We start from the raw sequence: 18,138 nt of genomic DNA on the forward strand, positions 1-18,138 counted from the left end.
AAAATCCAGGACTTTGAGTTTAGAGTGGCCGCCCTCCACTTCAGCCGTTATATCAAACCAAACCGTTTGATGGTCACTGCTTCCCAGGTGTGCACCCACTCAGACATTTGACACACTATCCCCATTTGTGAGCACCAGATCCAGCGTCGCTCCCTCCCTCGTGGGTTCCGTCACCATTTGTCTGAGCAGAGCACTTTGGAAAGCATCCACGATCTCTCTACTTCTTTCCGATTTGGCAGACGGAACCTTCCAATCTACATCCGGCAGATTGAAATCTCCCATCAACAGAACCTCTTTTTTCGTTACTAATTTTTGAATATCTGCGATCAGATCAGTGGCGTAGCCAGAAGACAATTTTTGGGTGGGCCAGCGGGTTGGATGGGTGGGCACTACAACCCCAACCCCCCCCCCACACACACACACACGCAGCGCACAGCACCTTTAAAGTTATCGACGCTGCCTCCACTCACCTTCTCCCACCGTGGCGCTGACTCGTCTCCTGCACTTCATGGTCTCCGTCTCCCACTGCCGCGGCAGCGGTCTATCGACGCTGCCTGCCTGACAGCTGACAGACGCGGCGCGACGACGTCCTGCTCCGGGACCTTCCCTCTGCCGCATGCAATCCACCCTGCGTAAACAGGAAGTTGAATCAACGCGGCAGAGGGAAGGCCCCGGAGCAGGAGGACATCGCGTCGCGTCTGTCAGCTGTCAGGCAGGCAGCGCTGATAGCAAATTGAAAGCGCTGCCGTGAGGGTGGGAGACAGACACCGCGAAGTGCAGGAGAGGAGGCAGCGCTACGGCGGGGGTGGGAGAAGGTGAGGATGGGCCTGAGACGAAACTGGGTGGGCCTGGGCACATCCAGGCCCACCTGTAGCTACGCCCCTGGATCAGATCTTTATCTAGTTCCTCTAATTGTGTCGGGGGTCTGTAGACAACACCCACGTGGACTAGGACAAATCCAAATCTTGAGATTTGTGAATGGGAGTAAGGGTAATTTGACCCATTTCTATGGAAACGTGCCCAAGGCCAGAAGATTTAGAATTATAACTATAAGTGGATTATAAGTGGATTAGGTAATGTTCCAAAGTGAGGGACACCTACCACTATACCACTCCCTCCCTCATACAGTGCAAAACATTTAGGGGTCCTTTTACAAAGGTGCGCTGAAAAATGGCTTGCGGTAGTGTAATCATGGGTTTTGGTCGCACACTGATCCATTTTTTAGTGTGTTTGTAAAAAAAAAAGGTCTTTTTTTTGCAGAAATTGGACATGCAGTAAAATCAAAATTGCCGCGCGTCCATTTTGGGTCTGAGACCTTACCACCAGCCATTCTAGTGGTAAAGAATCCAGAAGTTAATGACCTACGCGTGTCAAATGCCACTTGGCGCACGTCTGTTACGCACAGCCAAAATATTTTTCAGACATGCGTATCAGACGCGCACCAAAAATGAAATCACCACAAGAGCCACAAGGTAGTTGAGCAATAACTCCATTTTGTGGTGCATTGGGCACGTGTAGACGCTTACGCAGCTTAGTAAAAGGGTCCCTTAATGTAAGTCAAGAAGAGCAGAGAGTTGTTATGCCACAGTGAGTAGCACAGGGCTGATTGAGAGGGCTGCTCTGCATTGATCAACCCAGCTGTGCAAGCAGACAGGTAACTATGGAGAAGAGACCTGCTGGGTGAGGTCTGTTTGACTGGTGCTCCATGTAGGAAGAGAACAACTTACAGGAATGACCAGAGCCTTGTGTTCCTAAGAAGACTGGAGAGCAAATATGCCAACTCTGCATTTTTCCCGCAGGGTTGGGCAGCTTTTTCTAGTTGGCCGCGGGCACTTTTTCCAAGTTGTGGGTTGCGATTTTCTGGGCAGCTTTGAGATGGTCCAGCGGCCGCACAGCCCACGCTGGTTGGCTCTGTCTCTAGTGCTGTGCCCACCCTATTGGTCAAATTTGGAGCCGGAATGAGGCTCGCTTTATCTGAGGCCTCATTCCGGCTCCAAATTTGATCACTAGAAGGTGAGGTGGGTGATGGGGTCATCAGCTGATGATGATGACTCATCACTTCATGCTGGAGCAGTGAGCGCACTGAGAGGAGTAATGAGAGGAGACGAGAGTGAGCACATGGCCATATCGAAGGACAGAGGCAGAGTACATTGGCGAGCGGGGTGGGGGTGGGGGGCAGCTTAGGCTATTTTTGGGCTCCCTTTGGGTGCGAGTTGGGCTGGGAAATTTCTTCCCATCTGGAAAGACTGCTGGAAAGCATTGAGAAAGTAGAGCTAGGATTTATTTGTGAACTGCATTTGGGGACATTTGTGGCTAAGATCAAATGCTAGCACTGGAACCCCAGGAACGGTGGACAGTACTATATGTTCTACCAGTGAGTTATTAGCAGACTTTTGAGAATAGCACTCCTCCAGTGTGGGCAGGCATTGTCTTTGTGGGCAATTCCTGGCTAATATAATCTAATGTGCCTGGTCAGTGTTAATGTTTACAATAGAAGTTGCAAAGGATATGACGTCTCTGGGTATTGCTTAAAGGACTGTGAGCCATCACAGCTGAGGACCAGTTATGGAGAGGCCAGCTGCATTTCCAGAGTACCTATGCAGCTGTCCCAGAGTTCTAAGGGAAATCCATCTCTGGTTACTCCAGGCCACCTCTTCCTCACCTCCGGACCAGCCTGCAGGATACTGGTGTTATCTCACCACCACCAATATGTATATGTGGAAGAAAGACTGGAGAGGGGAGTTTTTGATACAGAAATTTAAATATTTCCATGGCATAAATACAAGGAAGCAAGTCCCTTTCAAGTGAAAAGAAGATCAGGAATGAGGGCTTAGGATGAAGGTGAGGGGATAAATACTTCTTCATGGAAATGACGACGGATGTGTGGAATGGCCTCCCAGTGGAGGTGGTGGAGATGAAGACTGTTTCAGAATTGAAGAAAGCATGGGACAAGCACATAGGATCTCTCAGGAAGAGGCAGGCATAGCAGATGACATGAATGGGCACACTCAATAGGCCGTATGGTCTTAATCTGCTGTCATTTTTTATGTTTCTGTATTTATTCTTATGAAGACACTAATAAAGTAAATAAATTGCTTTTGTGACATCTGCACAGACCTAATATTAAAAAGTGCACTTCTCCATCACCATTCTTCTTCACATGATCAGTTCCAATACTACCATCAGCCACCTTGCCATGTGTATTCTGTGCCATTGCTTCTACTACTACTACTACTTATCACTTCTATAGCGCTACAAGGCATACGCAGCGCTGTACACCATACACAAAAAGACAGTCCCTGCTCAAAGAGCTCACAATCTAAAAATGTATTGTTGCTAGTGGAATAGCAACATTCCATGTAGAATGTCAAATAGTAGCAACAGAATCTCCAATAGTAGCAACATTCCATCTAGAATCTCAAATAGTAGCAACAGAATCTCCAATAGTAGCAACATTCCATCTAGAATCTCAAGTAATAGCAACATTCCAGAATCTCAAGTAGTAACAACATCCCATGTTCCACTGCACTAACCACTAAGCTACTCCTCCACTAGCAACATTCCATCTAGAAGCCTGCCCTTGCAGATCAGCAACGCGGCCGCGCAGGCTTCTGTTTCTGTGAGTCTGACGTCCTGCACGTACAGAAACAGAAGCCTGCGTGGCCGCGTTGCTGATCTGTAAGGGCAGGCTTCTACATCACTACTACTACTACTGCTTATCACTTCTATAGCACTACAAGGCATACGCAGCGCTGTACACCATACACGAAAACACAGTCCCTGCTCAAAGAGCTCACAATCTAAATAAGACAGGTAAACAGACAGAACAACAAAGAGGTAAGGGAATTAAAGAGGTGGGGTACAGGGCAAGTGAGTAGAGGTTAGGAGTCAAAAGCAGTGTGAAAGAGGTGGGCTTTTAGCCTGGACTTGAAAACGGTTAAAGACGGGGCTTGACGTACAGGCTCAGGAAGTCTATTCCAGGCATGAGTGCAGCAAGATAAAAGGAATGGAGTCTGGAATTAGCAATAGAGGAGAAGGGGACAGACAAGAGAGAGTTATCTACAGAGCAGAGTACCTGAGGGGGGGGGGGCATAGGAAGAGACAAGAGTGGAGAGGTACTGGGGAGCCGACACAGTTACTGCACTTATAGGTCAGTAAGAGAAGTTTGAATTGAACGCGGAAACAGATAGGGAGGCAGTGAAGTGACTTGAGGAGAGGGCTAATGTGAGCATAGCGGCTTTGGCGGAAAATGAGTCGTGCAGCAGAGTTTTGGACTGATTGAAGAGGAGAGAGATGGCTAAGCTTCTGAGGTCTGCAGCAGTGGTAGCTGGCCGTGAACCCGTCTTTTCCAACAATAACCCCACTGCCGCCTTCTCATGACTCTAGCTGCTCTGGAAGGTTCCACAACAGCAACTTCTCCCAACTTTACCCCTGCCTTCTGCATGAACTGGACTGTGTCTGAGTGATATCAGAGCCTCTTCTCTCCTTTAAGATAGCCTGATAGGATTTCCTTTCCTCTGTTTCATTCAATTATAGTAGACAATGTTCTAAACCAGTAACTCACTCGCCAGGCTGCAATTCTAAAAGAAAGGGATCCTCAGGAGCTTAGCCTAGAATGGGTGGCAGAGCTGGTGGTTGGGAGGCGGGGCTAGTGTGGGCAGACATATACGGTCTGTGCTGGGGCTGGTGGTTGGGAGGCGGGACTAGTGCTGGGCAGACTTATATGGTCTGTGCCAGAGCCAGTGGTGGGTGGCAGGGATAGTGCTGGGCAGACTTATACGGTCTGTGCCAGAGCTGGTGGTTGGGAGGCGGGGTTGGTGGTTGGGAGGCGGGGATAGTGCTGGGCAGACTTATACGGTCTGTGCCAGAGCTGGTGGTTGGGAGGTGGGGTTGGTGGTTGGGAGGCGGGGATAGTGCTGGGCAGACTTATACGGTCTGTGCCAGAGCTGGTGGTTGGGAGGCGGGGTTGGTGGTTGGGAAGCGGGGGTAGTGCTGGGCAGACTTATACGGTCTATGCCAGAGCTGGTGGTTGGGAGGCGGGGTTGGTGGTTGGGAGGCGGGGATAGTGCTGGGCAGACTTATACGGTCTGTGCCAGAGCTGGTGGTTGGGAGGTGGGGTTGGTGGTTGGGAGGCGGGGATAGTGCTGGGCAGACTTATACGGTCTGTGCCAGAGCCAGTGGTGGGTGGCAGGGATAGTGCTGGGCAGACTTATACGGTCTGAGCCAGAGCTGGTGGTTGGGAGGCGGGGTTGGTGGTTGGGAAGCGGGGGTAGTGCTGGGCAGACTTATACGGTCTGTGCCAGAGCTGGTGGTTGGGAGGCGGGGATAGTGCTGGGCAGACTTATACGGTCTGTGCCAGAGCTGGTGGTTGGGAGGTGGGGTTGGTGGTTGGGAGGCGGGGATAGTGCTGGGCAGACTTATACGGTCTGTGCCAGAGCCAGTGGTGGGTGGCAGGGATAGTGCTGGGCAGACTTATACGGTCTGTGCCAGAGCTGGTGGTTGGGAGGCGGGGTTGGTGGTTGGGAGGCGGGGATAGGGCTGGCCAGACTTATACGGTCTGTGCACTGAAGAAGACAGTACAAATAAAAAAAGTAGCACATATGAATTTTTCTTCTTGGGCAGACTGGATGGACCGTGCAGGTCTTTTTCTGCCGTCATCTACTATGTTACTATTATGATCCCGCTGGTTTTCACAGCTAACAATGTCACTTTCCCTTGTGTTTTTTTCTGATTATAGAAATGCTCCACTGTTCTATGATTCCCTCATATATGCAGAAGAATACATTGGAACTGTATATAAAGTGACAGTTCAATGGGGGTACACATCCTTTTCAGCACCTAAGACCTTCAGAGTGGAATCTGTGACTCTGCAGTTTACGCAATATTCACATGCGTAAGTATATTTCTCACTCTTGAGCTTGTATTTTCACTACATAATGGGAATGTCCATGGCATAAAAATGTTTGGTTGTCTCAGATTTTCTCAAAATTTTCCTTATTTTCTTGCTTTTTTTTTTTTTTTGGTTCATCTATATAAATAATTCTCACCTCCAACATTCTGCAGCTCACTCTGTGGCAGGGAAACACTGAAGCCCTGCACTACCACTCACTGTCACTCGTGCACCACTCACTCTCACTCATAGACCTGCCCTCAGCCACGCCCCTTCCTCACAAAATTCGCAACCCCAAAGTTCTAATGAAGCCTCCACAAGTCCCAATGTTCTAATGCATGGTGGTGAAACCAGAACTTGCCCATGAGCGCTTGCCCCGCCCTCGCGTCCAACGTGATGACGTCGAGGGCGGAGCAAATACAATCTACAAATCGCGACGTCCAAAACAACATCACGTCACAAACAACACGAAAAACCTGCAGCACCAGGAGTAGTTACATCGGGCCGCCCCCGCATCACAAAACAAAAGTGACACTCGGGAGAAATCGAAGACGCAAGCCAGCCTGAACGGGACAATGAGGGAGACTGCGAGCAAGCCTCAACGACAGAGGTAGGGACGGAGGCAGGCAGCGTGCACGACGGAGGGAGGGAGGCAAGCAGCTTCAACATGGCAGAGGGAGGCAGGGAGCCGGGAACCTTGCCAGCGCCCGTTTCATTGCTCTCAGAAACGGGCCTTCTTTACTACTGTTATATATTCATTTAATTAAAATGAAAAATTTGACTTTACTCCTTTTCTTATTTAACAAAAGATTTATATTGTTCTGTTGTCTTGTACAACCAAATGTACAAGACCTTTTAAATTATATCACACTAGCCTTATACTTCAAATGGTCTGATAGATCAACCAATCAGTCAACATAAATGGGAAAAAAAAATTTTTAAGCTTCTTTTAGAATGTTGGTTTATTTAACATAATTCAGACTTCTAGTTTCGGCTCTCACCAAGATGGCCTAGAATGTGTGCTCTGTGCTGATCACTTCTGATCAGGGCCGCCGAGAGACTGGGCCAGGCCCGGGACAAGGCTGCCCCCGGGCCCCCCCACCTGAGGTCGCCAGGCCCTCTCTCCACCCCCGGGCCCTCTGCACTAACCTTAGGTGCCTCCCTCACCTTCGCAGCAAGCGCCGGCAGACCTCTCCTTCTTTCCGTGTCCCGCCCTCGCGGAAGTTACATCAGGTGAGGGCGGGACACGAAAGGAAGGAGTGGTCTGCCGCTACTTGCTGCGAAGGTGAGGGAGGTGCTTAAGGTCAGTTCCGGGTGCAACGGAGGGCGGGCGGGCCGGACTGCGGCGGCGGTGCCGCCCCCCCCCCCCCCCTCAGAGGCTCGGGCCCGGGGAATTTTGTCCCCCCTGCCCCCCCCCCCCTCTCGGCGGCCCTGCTTCTGATTTCTCCTGCATATTGCTCACAGTGAGTACTTTGCTTGTTTTCGAAGGGTATATTCTTATCTGGAAAGATGTCAACTGTGAAACAAAATTAAATTGATGCGGTATTTCTACCTGCCAACAGCAGTAAAAGACCTAAGCAGGATATCTCGACGCCTATAAGCATGGCAATGCCAAGGGAGGTAAACAAATTATTGGAGCCTAATCTTTCTGAACTAGCACAAATTAAAAATATGATCTGGGGATAGCGTGCTGGCAATCACTGACCTTAAAACGGATGTCAGCAATATTAAAGAAAAACTTGATTCTATCAGAGAACATCAGGAATTTCTGGAGGGGTGCATCACGCAGTCTAAGCAAGCTATTGTAGCCCTACAACAACGATGCAAAATGATGATTCAGATTCAGACAGACCTGGAAGACGCTAACAATAGAAGTCATGCAATAACGTACACATATTAGGGTTCCCTGAAGGTGTTGAAGGACAGGATCCTGTAGCCTTTATTTATTTGTATCCCACATTTTCCCACCTATTTGCAGGCTCAATGTGGCTTACATGGCACCGTAAAGGCGATCGCCAATATCGGTATGAACAAATACAGAGTAATGTGTTGGCAGAGTAGAGTTCATGTGTGACAGACACATTGAGGAATCGTAAGGAAGAAGAGTTAAGTTATGTCGTGCATGAGCTTTGGTTACGTTGTGTTGCAGAGATAAGCCATTTAAGTTGGATTGTTAGGGTATGTTTTTTTGAATAGGTTAGTTTTTAGTAATTTCCGGAAGTTTAGGTGGTCATATGTTGCTTTCACGGCGTTTGGTAGTGCGTTCCATAGTTGTGTGCTTATATAGGAGAAGCTGGATGCATAGGTTGATTTGTAGCTTGGGTGGTGGAGATTTAGATGTGTTCGTGTTAATCTTGAAGTGTTTCTAGTTGGTAGGTCTATGAGGTCTGTCATGTATCCCAGGGCTTCGCCGTAGATGATTTTGTGAACCAGGGTGTAGATTTTGAACGCAATACGTTCTTTGATTGGGAGCCAGTGCAGTTTTTCTCTTAGGAGTTTGGTGCTTTTGAACCTCGCTTTTCCAAATATAAGCCTGGCTGCTGTGTTTTGAGCAGTTTGGAGTTTTTAATGATTTGTTCTATGCATCCCGCATAGATTCCGTTGCAGTAGTCTAGGTGGCTTAGTACCATAGATTGTACCAAGTTGTGAAATATTTCTCTCGGGGAAAAAAGGTTTCACTCGTTTGAGCTTCCACATTGAGTGGAACATTTTCTTGTTGTAGCTTTCACTTGGGTCTCTAGCGTAAGTTTTCAGTCGATTATGACTCCGAGAATTTTCAGGCTGTCTGAGTTCGGGAGGGTGTAGTCTGGGGTGGTGTTGTTGGTGGGTTTATTTGTGTTGTATTGGGATGAGAGGGTGAGGAAGTGTGTTTTTTCTGTGTTAAGTTTTAGTTGGAATGCATTCGCCCATGAGTTCATGATATTCAAGCTGAGTTTGATGTCATTGATGATTTCTATTGGATCATGTTTGTAAGGGATATATATTGTGACATCGTCTGCGTAGATTACTATTATTTATTGAGCGAATGCTACCAACTCTGTTGGGCGTCACATTTCAGCAAACTTTGGAAGTGGTAAGAGCACATCGTATGCCAGCCACCACTATACAAGATCCAAGACTGTTTCTATTGAAGATCCTGAGATATCTGCAAGCCTTGGCTATTCTGTCTAAAGCTAAATCCCTTAATAACATCTCTTGGAATGGAGCACAGCTGACTATTCTACCAGATCTCGCTCCCCTCACTGCAAGGAAACGGAAGGAAATGCTAGCGCTCAGGCCACAGATTATGGCCCTCAGGGCACAGTATGGAATGCTTTATCTGGCGAGACTCTGGGTTACATACACCAACCATACCCATAATTTCGAGATCCCTCAGGCTCTTCAAAAGTTTCTCCAGGATAATGGTTAAGCAACTGCCTAGACCCTTCTAGGGTTCCCGAATTCTTTGCTTCCTTTTTGCTGAGGTTGGCTCACTCTGTTTATCGCTGTGAACACCTCTATGAGCCGTGCCCAATGCCACAGAGCCTGGTTTCTTTTGTGTACTTTCAGGTTTCATATATTGTATTATCAAAGACTGGTTACTCGGGTCTGCTCTTGCATATCGCTTAGTTGCACAATGGTATTTCAGAGATTTTGTTATACTGATGTTTTCCTTCTACTTTCTTGTTTCAAGATTGCAGGAATGTTTACCTGTTTCATTTCTCCTAGAGAGCATGAAAGTATATTGCCTAGCGTATGTCTGAGGATATGAGTGAGAGTGAATGTTTGTATGGGGTAGCGGATGGCAGTATAATGTGATTGTATGGGATTTTCAGGTGAGCTGTTTCTTTTGATTGTTGAGGGTGACTTTGCACTGATTCTATATACTGCAAATGTATGCAATATCTATTTTTCTAATGTACATATTTGTGTTCAATATATTACTAAATTATGACTGGGTTGAAAAACATATTGTTAAATATTAATGGATTTAGGCATCCCATCAAGTGAAAACATACATTGGCATTTCTAAAAAAAAAGTCCAAGGCTGATATTTGCTATTTGCAAGAGACCTGCTTCTCTTGCTGAGGCCGTTAAGCTGAAAGAGGGATGGGTGAAGGAATGCTTTGCTGCTCCTGTTGGTGGTAGGTGCTGTGGAGTAGGCCATATTGATTAACAAGTCCAATACTTTAAAAGTCCTGGATTCTACCTTTGATGTCAAGGGCAGATGGGTTCTCATTAAATTTAAAGCGGGGACTAGAGAACTGGCTTTGGTGAATATATATGCACCCACTCGTTCTGCCACACAATTTTTCACAGAACTGACCACATTAGTAGCCTCTCTGGCCCTGAGTGAGGTTATTATAATTGGGGACTATAATCAAGTTCTAGGTCCAATCCTTCATGTCACTAATACATCTAAGTCACGGGTGTACCTTAATGAGGCTAGATCCTTCGCTTCCACTCTGGGTTTGGTAGACCCCTGGTGGTTGCTGAATCCAGAAGAGAAGGATTACACCTTTGTTTCTTCAATTCATCGTACCTTCTCTTGCATAGATTTTGCCCTGACTTCTAAATCTCTAATAGAAGATTTTATTAGGGTTACCATTTTTTGTCCTTAAAAAAAGAGGACACTTGCCCCGCCCATGCCACGCCCCATTTCACGCCCTCTCCCTGCCCCTTTCCACACCTCACCCCACCCCTTGTTGCACCTCGCCCCGCCCCTTGTGGCACCTCGCCCCGCCCCCTGTCGCATTTTCCCCTCCCCCTGGTCACCCCCTCACCTCACCTCCCCCCGGCCCTGTCACCACCTCTCCCCTTACGTTCTTCCCTGGTGGTCTAGTCACTTCGGGGCAGGAAAGAGCCCCCTCTTTCCTGCCTGTCGTGCTGCTCTGCATCCTGTATGCTGCCTGTGACGGTCTCGGCGAGATTCAAAATGGCCGCCGAGAATTGAAGCAGCCTCACAAGACTTCAATTCTCGGCGGCCATTTTGAATCTCGCCAAGATCGTTACAGGCAGCATACAGGATGCAGAGCAGCGCGCCGGGCAGGAAAGAGGGGGCTCTTTCCTGCCCCGAAGTCAATAGACCACCAGGGAAGATCGTAAGGGGAGGGGAGGTCCGCCGCCCACACGCACATCAGCCCGCCCATTTGTCCAGAAATCCGGACAAATGGGCAGGCTGGCCAAAACCTGTCCAGACACCTGGACATGTCCTCAAAAAGAGGACATGTCCGGGTAAATCCGGAAGTAAGGTAACCCTAGATTTTATATCAGCCACTAAAAACAAAACAAAAAACCTGTTTTATCTGCTCTGCTAAGCTTGTGCTCTGCTTTGCTGTGTTTTCTAACAAGTTTTATTGACTATTTTTATTTGACATCTGTTAATCTGAGCACTAGATTTAAACACTGCTATAACTCTGTATTAGATCTTTTTTTTTCATTAAAGTGTGTTGAGCCCTCCCCCTCCTGGTTTCTTGTAGACAGCTTTGTATAGCTTAGGTGTGGCTAAAACTTCTGCTTTGAGGGAGCCCAGGGCTACCACTAGGTCTATTGACTCCTGCCTCAAGTGCTGAAAGCTCACAGATAAGACTTGTTCTGGTATTTCTGGTTATCCCTACCTTAGAGCTGTGGTTTTGGGCATTTCTGGTGCATTTCTTAACCTTGTTTTCCCCTAATCCTGGGTTTTCTAGCCCATTATAAACTATAAAATTGTACTGCTTTGTTTGCCATCCTCCTGTCTCCATGCATATCTCCCTGTCTCTCACCTATCCACCCCCATCCTGTTAGACTGCCACTGAAATGCTTTGATGTTTCACTTATATATACTGTCATCTACCAACATTTGCTTATTTCCGACCTGACGAAGAAGGGCAACCTTCGAAAGCTAATCAAGAAATGTATCGTTATGTCCAATAAAAAGTTATCATCTTTTCTTTTCCATGTTTTATTTCTATTGATTACCTTTAAAAGTGGACTAACATGGCTACCACACCTCTCTACATCAGAAATTGGAAGCTCCGCTACTGATTCATTGTATAAAACAAATTTATACATTTGAAGATTTCAGTAGTTTCAATTTTTTGGCTTCAATAAGAGGTGGGGATAGGGGTCAACAATTGGTACGATTAGAACAACAGTGGATCAACAAATTATATTTTGAGGGCCCCAAGGGTTTGAATATCCGAATAGACTGGAAAGTATTTCTCTGAATTGGGATTTTGTTTTTCAAAAAAGGCATTCCTTAAAAATCGTTGTGTTATTTTCAGTAAAGACTTTGATTGGTTATCCATGCTGGTGTCAATTTGAAAAGAGAAGCCATCTTGGTTGCCAAGCCAAGACTTGGAAAGAAGCAGGATGGTGTGGTAGGTTTAAGGGCGGAATTAAATTCTAAAAATGGTATTATTGGCATCTATGATTTTTGAAGCTACTCTAAATTTATCAATTTGTTGTAGGACACTCTAGTGTGATGGAAGTTGGCTTTGCTTTTGAGGAAGCGTGACATGAAACAGAGGCGCTCTGTTAAGCAAAGCGGAGTAATTCAAAATGCTAAGTGTCCAAGCTTTATTCAATTTTTAGTTGAAAATGCCAATGAAATGTCGATAAAGCAGTCATTTTGGTTATATTGTGAAAAGAAATAATGAGGAAATGATGAAAAATGGGAAAACTATAGTAGTGGAGGAGTGGCCTAGTGGTTAGGGTGGTGGACTTTGGTCTTGGGGAACTGAGTTTGATTCCCGGCACAGGCAGCTCCTTGTGACTCTGGGCAAGTCACTTAACCCAAGAAAGCACAAAGGCAGACGGTCTGCAAACTCCAAGGTGGAAAACAAAAAGAGCAGATTGTTTAAAATGTAATTTATTTTTAAACAGTATAGCAATACTTATATAAATACAAACAGCCCGACACAGGCCGTGTTTCGCCCAACTGGGCTGCTTCAGGGGCTATACAAGAGTCCTTTGCTACCAAATATGAGGCAAATGGAGAATGTCCTGTCAATAAAAATACGGAGGATTGATTTGATCTGAAAAAAACATCAGAGATGCCAAAACATAATCCGCTGACTGATCGAGAACAGGGCCAAACTAACTGAAACTTCGGCGCCAGCGGCCGCTCTCTGTCTCCTTAGCAACTAGCTACAGTGCTTGCCGGGAAATCATTCTAGGCCACTCCTCCACTGTTGCTATGATTTGAGATTCTACATGGAATGTTGCTATTCCACTAGCAACATTCCATGTAGAAGTCAGAAGTCAGCCCTTGCAGATCACCAATGTGTACGTGCAGGACGTCAGACTCACAGAAACAGAAGCCTGCGCAGCCTTCTACATGGAATGTTGCTAGTGGAATAGCAACATTCCATGTAGAATTTCCAATAGTAGCAACATTCCATGTAGAATTTCCAATAGTATCTATTTTATTTTTGTTACATTTGCACCCCGCGCTTTCCCCACTCATGGCAGGCTCAATGCGGCTGAGGTACTTATTTGTACCTGGAGCAATGGAGGGTTAAGTGACTTCCCCCGGAGTCACAAGGAGCTGCCTGTGCCTGCAGTGGGAATCGAACCCAGTTCCCCAGGACCAAAGTCCACCACTCTAACCACTAGGCCACTCCACTGCATGCATTTAAGATCGACATTTAGCAATACGGCAGTATTGATCTGCAGGAGCGCCCGGGAACAGCTGGTACGTACAGAATCATGAGTGATTCAAGAAACACTGAGTTCTGAGTTTGGGAGAGCTCCCATCCATCACCCAGACATCAACAGACTGGACTTCCTTCTATATAGTGAATGGGATGAAGGAGAGAGGGAGGGAGGGAGGGAGGGAAGAATGACAAAATCATAGAAGCACTGTTTGCAATGTACAGGGCAGTATTCATAGCAGATGGGGTCTTGTATTGTTTCTTATGGTGACCTCAGTCATATGGGAGAGGCTGAATCAGGTCTGCTTTTACCTCCGTGCATGGAGGAATTTGTTGCTATATGTAAGGAAGGATCACAAGTCCATAATATGTAATGAAGGGAAACCAGATCAGGCTGCCTGTTCGTTATGACAGAAAATGTTAGCAAATACGTATTTACACTACATATTGTCCTTCTCTGCTTTGTCTCTTCTTAGTAATAAATTCTGTAACACTAACCATGAAGGGGTGGGCATGGCTGTTCTCCAGACTTTTCTTCCCTGCTAAAGATGCTTACAAGAAAGACTTCAGGTAAAAATCCAGTAATAAAAGATTTAATGATTATTTTAGGAAGGAAGCGATATACTTGAACTGATTTTTGTCTCTAGGGTAGATGTATGTGGAAGGGCATTTTCGATATGATATCTAAGTCTGACTTAGCCACCATATTGAGCATGCTCAAAATCATTGCTCAAAACATCCAGACGCCGACTGCCAAATATAGCAAAACGTCTATCTTTTTTCTTCGAAAATACCATTTGTAACAAGGTTTTGTGCTGTTTGAGCTTATCTTTTTAGGCCATATTCGAAACAAAAATGTCCAAGTGAAAAATGTAGAAAATCAGCCACTGGGATGTAGGAGGGGGCCAGCATTTTTAGTACACTGGTCCCCCAGACATCCCAGGAGAGCACTGGGGCACCCAAGGGGGCACTGCAGTGGACTTAATACCGGCTCTGCTATCCAATCTCGGTTAAGCTCCTGAGGATCCATTCCTTCTGAACAGGATTCCTTTATGTTTATCCCACGCATGTTTGAAAACGGTAACGGAATTCAAACATGTGTGGGATAAACATAAAGGAATCCTGTTCAGAAGGAATGGATCCTCAGGAGCTTAACCGAGATTGGATAGCAGAGCCGGTAGTGGGAGGCGGGGCTGGAGGTTGGGAGGCGGGGATAGTGCTGGGCAGACTTATACGGTCTGTGCCAGAGCTGGTGGTGGGAGGCGGGGATAGTGCTGGGCAGACTTATACGGTCTGTGCCAGAGCCGGTGGTTGGGAGGCGGGGTTGGTGGTTGGGAGGCGGGGACAGTGCTGGGCAGACTTATACGGTCTGTGCCGGGGCTGGTGGTTGGGAGGCGGGGATAGTGCTGGGCAGACTTATACGGTCTGTGCCCTGAAGAGCATAGGTACAAATCAAAGTAGGGTATACACAAAAAGTAGCACACATGAGTTGTCTTGTTGGGCAGACTGGATGGACCATGCAGGTCTTTTTCTGCCGTCATCTACTATGTTACTATGTTACACATCTCACCATTGCTTCCTTATCCTATCTGCTGAGCCCTACAAAACCCACCTAAAACCCACTGCCCCCAACTGTACACCACTACAGTAGCCTTTATGGGTGAAAGGGGCACCTATATGTGGGTACAGTAGGGTTTGGTGAGTTTGGAAGTACTCACGGTTTCTACCACATGAATAACAGGTAGGGGGAGGTATGGGCCTGGGTCCACCTGTCTATAGTGCACTGCACCCACCACTAGACTACTCTAGTGACCTGCTTGCTGCTCTAATGGATCTGGCTATAACATCTGAGGCCGTCATAGAGGCTGGTACGTAATATTTTTAATCACACTTTAGGGGAGTGGAAGGGGGGTCAGTGACCACTGGGGGAGTAAGAGGGGTCACCCCTGATTCCTTCTAATGGTCATCTGGTCATTTAGGGCACCTTTTGTGCTTTATTCATTTTGATAACAGGTCTAGACCAAAACGTTGACGTTTCAACCCTAGACGTTCTTGTTTTATTCCGTTAGGGCTGTAAAATGTACAAGTGTTAGGAACACCCTATGCCCACCCTCATCCCAGCCCTGAAACACCCCCAACATGCCCCCCTTGTAATCTGGACACGCTGCGGACAAATCGCATAGATAAACATCTGCAAAATAGGTTTTGAAAATACCGAATTGAACGTTTTGAGTAGAAAAACATCCTAATGTTCCTTTATGACACTTTTTGGACGTTTTTATCTTTCGAAAATGAGCCCCATACTATGCTCCATTTTTTGCACATATCATGACATGAATGAATCTCAGTCTTAAACAGGGATGAACCAACCTCTTAAACTATGTTTTGCAGCAGTTCAAATGATTTAAATGACTTATAATATTGTGAGCCAACTTGATCATTTTCAGAAAGACAGACTAAAATGGGATAATAATATAAAGCATCGAGGCTGGATACAATGGGAAACAAAGTGCCATGTTTACGAAGGTGCGTTAGTGTTTTTAGCGCGCCTACACTTATCGCGCACTAACCATGTAGGCACCTATAGCTACACCTGCCCCCATTTCTGGAACGCTCTACCATCACCGTTAAAAGAGACAGCCGACCACAGCCTATTCAAGAAAGCAGTTCACGTCTTACGATAATGCGCATTAATTGCAAGGCAGGCTGCGACCACAGGATTAAATTACACCAACTCCTTTCTCAATAACAACCACTGCATTCATGTGTGGTAACATGTATTAAAGTTGTAGCTACTCTTCCCCCCCACCTCCCCAAATATCATCCCCTTAAGAGTAGCCTGGTGATTAGTGCAGAAGACTTTGATCTTGGGGAACTGGGTTCAAATCCCACTGTAGCTCATTGTGACTCTAAGTAAATCACTTAACCCTTACCCCAGCTGCTTCTTAAAACATATTGGGTTGATATTCAACCAGCAACGCTCAGTGTTTTGCTGACCGCCGCTGGCGTTATGCCTGGAAATTAACTGCCAGACCATATCCAGGCTCCCACATTGAATTTCTGGGTTTAAACATAGCACTGTGTTAATAAAGTGAGCCTGATTTTTACATCCTGACTTGTGGCTATTGGCTCCTTCCTTCCCTCTTTCTTTCTGCTTGACTATCGCGCATTAACCATGTAGGCGCCTATAGCTACACCTGCCCCCATTTCTGGAACGCTCTACCATCACCGTTAAAAGAGACAGCCGACCACAGCCTATTCAAGAAATCTCTCAAGACTTATCTGTGTTATCGTTCTTATTCCACTCCTGCTTGATCCCCTGCATTCCCTCATTCCTCCCCCCTGTTGTCCCCCTCTCTTCCCCTCCTCTACTCTCTACTCCACCTTGCATATGACTTATAGTATTGTACTCTTCCTTCAACGTTGTAAGCCACATAGAGCCTGCCTAGGTGGGATTATGTGGGATATAAATGTTCACAATAAATAAATAAATAAATATTGTAGGCACATACACGGTTAACGCACCTATAACGCTGCTTAGTAAACAGGGCCCAAAGAGTCCAACACCCAGAAGGAAAAAAAAATGCTCCCATAGTCAAGTCAAGCAGAAAGAAAGAGGGAAGGAAGGAGCCAATAGCCACAGAAAGGAGTTGGTATAATTTAATCCTGTGGTCGCAGCCTGCCTTGCAATTAATGCGCATTATCGTAAGACGTGTTAACTGCTTTCCCTCCCTCCCTCCCTGCCCTATCCCTGAAACTTCCATCGTTAACATAAAATTCCACATGAAGGGCTGCTAATTTTATAACCGGGTGCCTCAGTAGGAAGGGTAAATAGGTTCCTATCTGGGGGCTAATTTTTAAAAATATATAGGCACCAATGTGTCTTTATAAAATTCTAGCGTAAAACCTGTAGAAATCTCACCTAGATAATAGATTGAAGGTGCGGATATTATCTTAGCGGAGATTGGGTGGCGACGCCGGTAATTGGGAAACAAAATGGGAGCTGGGCAGACTTCTACGGTCTGTGCCCTGAGAAAGGCAGGGACAAATCAAACTCAGGTATACATATAAAGTATCACATACCATGTAAAATGAGTTTATCTTGTTGGGCAGACTGGATGCCGTCATTCACTATGTTACTATCCAGCTCATTTTCGAAAGTGATCGCCGGCCATCTTCCGACATAAATCGGGAGATGGCCGGCAATCTCGGAAAAGCGGCAAAATCGGTATAATCGAAAGCTGCTTTTTTGACAGCATCACCGCTTTCCCGTCGCCTAGCCGTCGAAAGTTGAAAGGGGCGTGCCGGCGGCAAAGCGAAGGCGGGACATGGGCGGGCATGGGCGTGGCTACCAGATGGCCGGCTTTTGGTGATAATGGAAAAAAAAAAGCGGTGTAGAGCAGTATTTCGCCAGGTTTGACCGGCGTACCAAGGGGGGGGCGGTCCGCCCCGGGTGCACACCGCTGGGGGGGTGCCGCGGCGCGCGCCTGTCAGCTGACTTCGCTGCAGCTCCCTCTGCCCCGGAACAGGTTACTTCCTGTTCCAGCCGGGGCAGAGGGAGCTGCAGCGAAGTTAGCAAAGTCAGCAAACTCAGCTGACAGGCGCGCGCCGCGGCACCCCCCCCCCCCCAGT

The 18,138-nt window shown here is 46.8% G+C and overlaps 1 protein-coding gene across 1 annotated transcript in view; it reads left to right on the forward strand.

Annotated features, from left to right (window-relative positions):
• LOC115471041 (pancreatic lipase-related protein 2-like) overlaps positions 1-18,138 on the forward strand; it is a 75,984-nt gene that overhangs the window by 52,118 nt on the left and 5,728 nt on the right. The window contains exons 7-8 of the mRNA XM_030204709.1: positions 5,738-5,893; positions 13,983-14,076. Coding sequence (XP_030060569.1) covers positions 5,738-5,893; positions 13,983-14,052 — 226 coding nt within the window. The 3' untranslated portion in view covers positions 14,053-14,076. The remainder of the gene's footprint in view (positions 1-5,737; positions 5,894-13,982; positions 14,077-18,138) is intronic.

The sequence above is a fragment of the Microcaecilia unicolor genome, chromosome 5, assembly GCF_901765095.1.
Source record: "Microcaecilia unicolor chromosome 5, aMicUni1.1, whole genome shotgun sequence".
Lineage (NCBI taxonomy): Eukaryota > Metazoa > Chordata > Amphibia > Gymnophiona > Siphonopidae > Microcaecilia > Microcaecilia unicolor.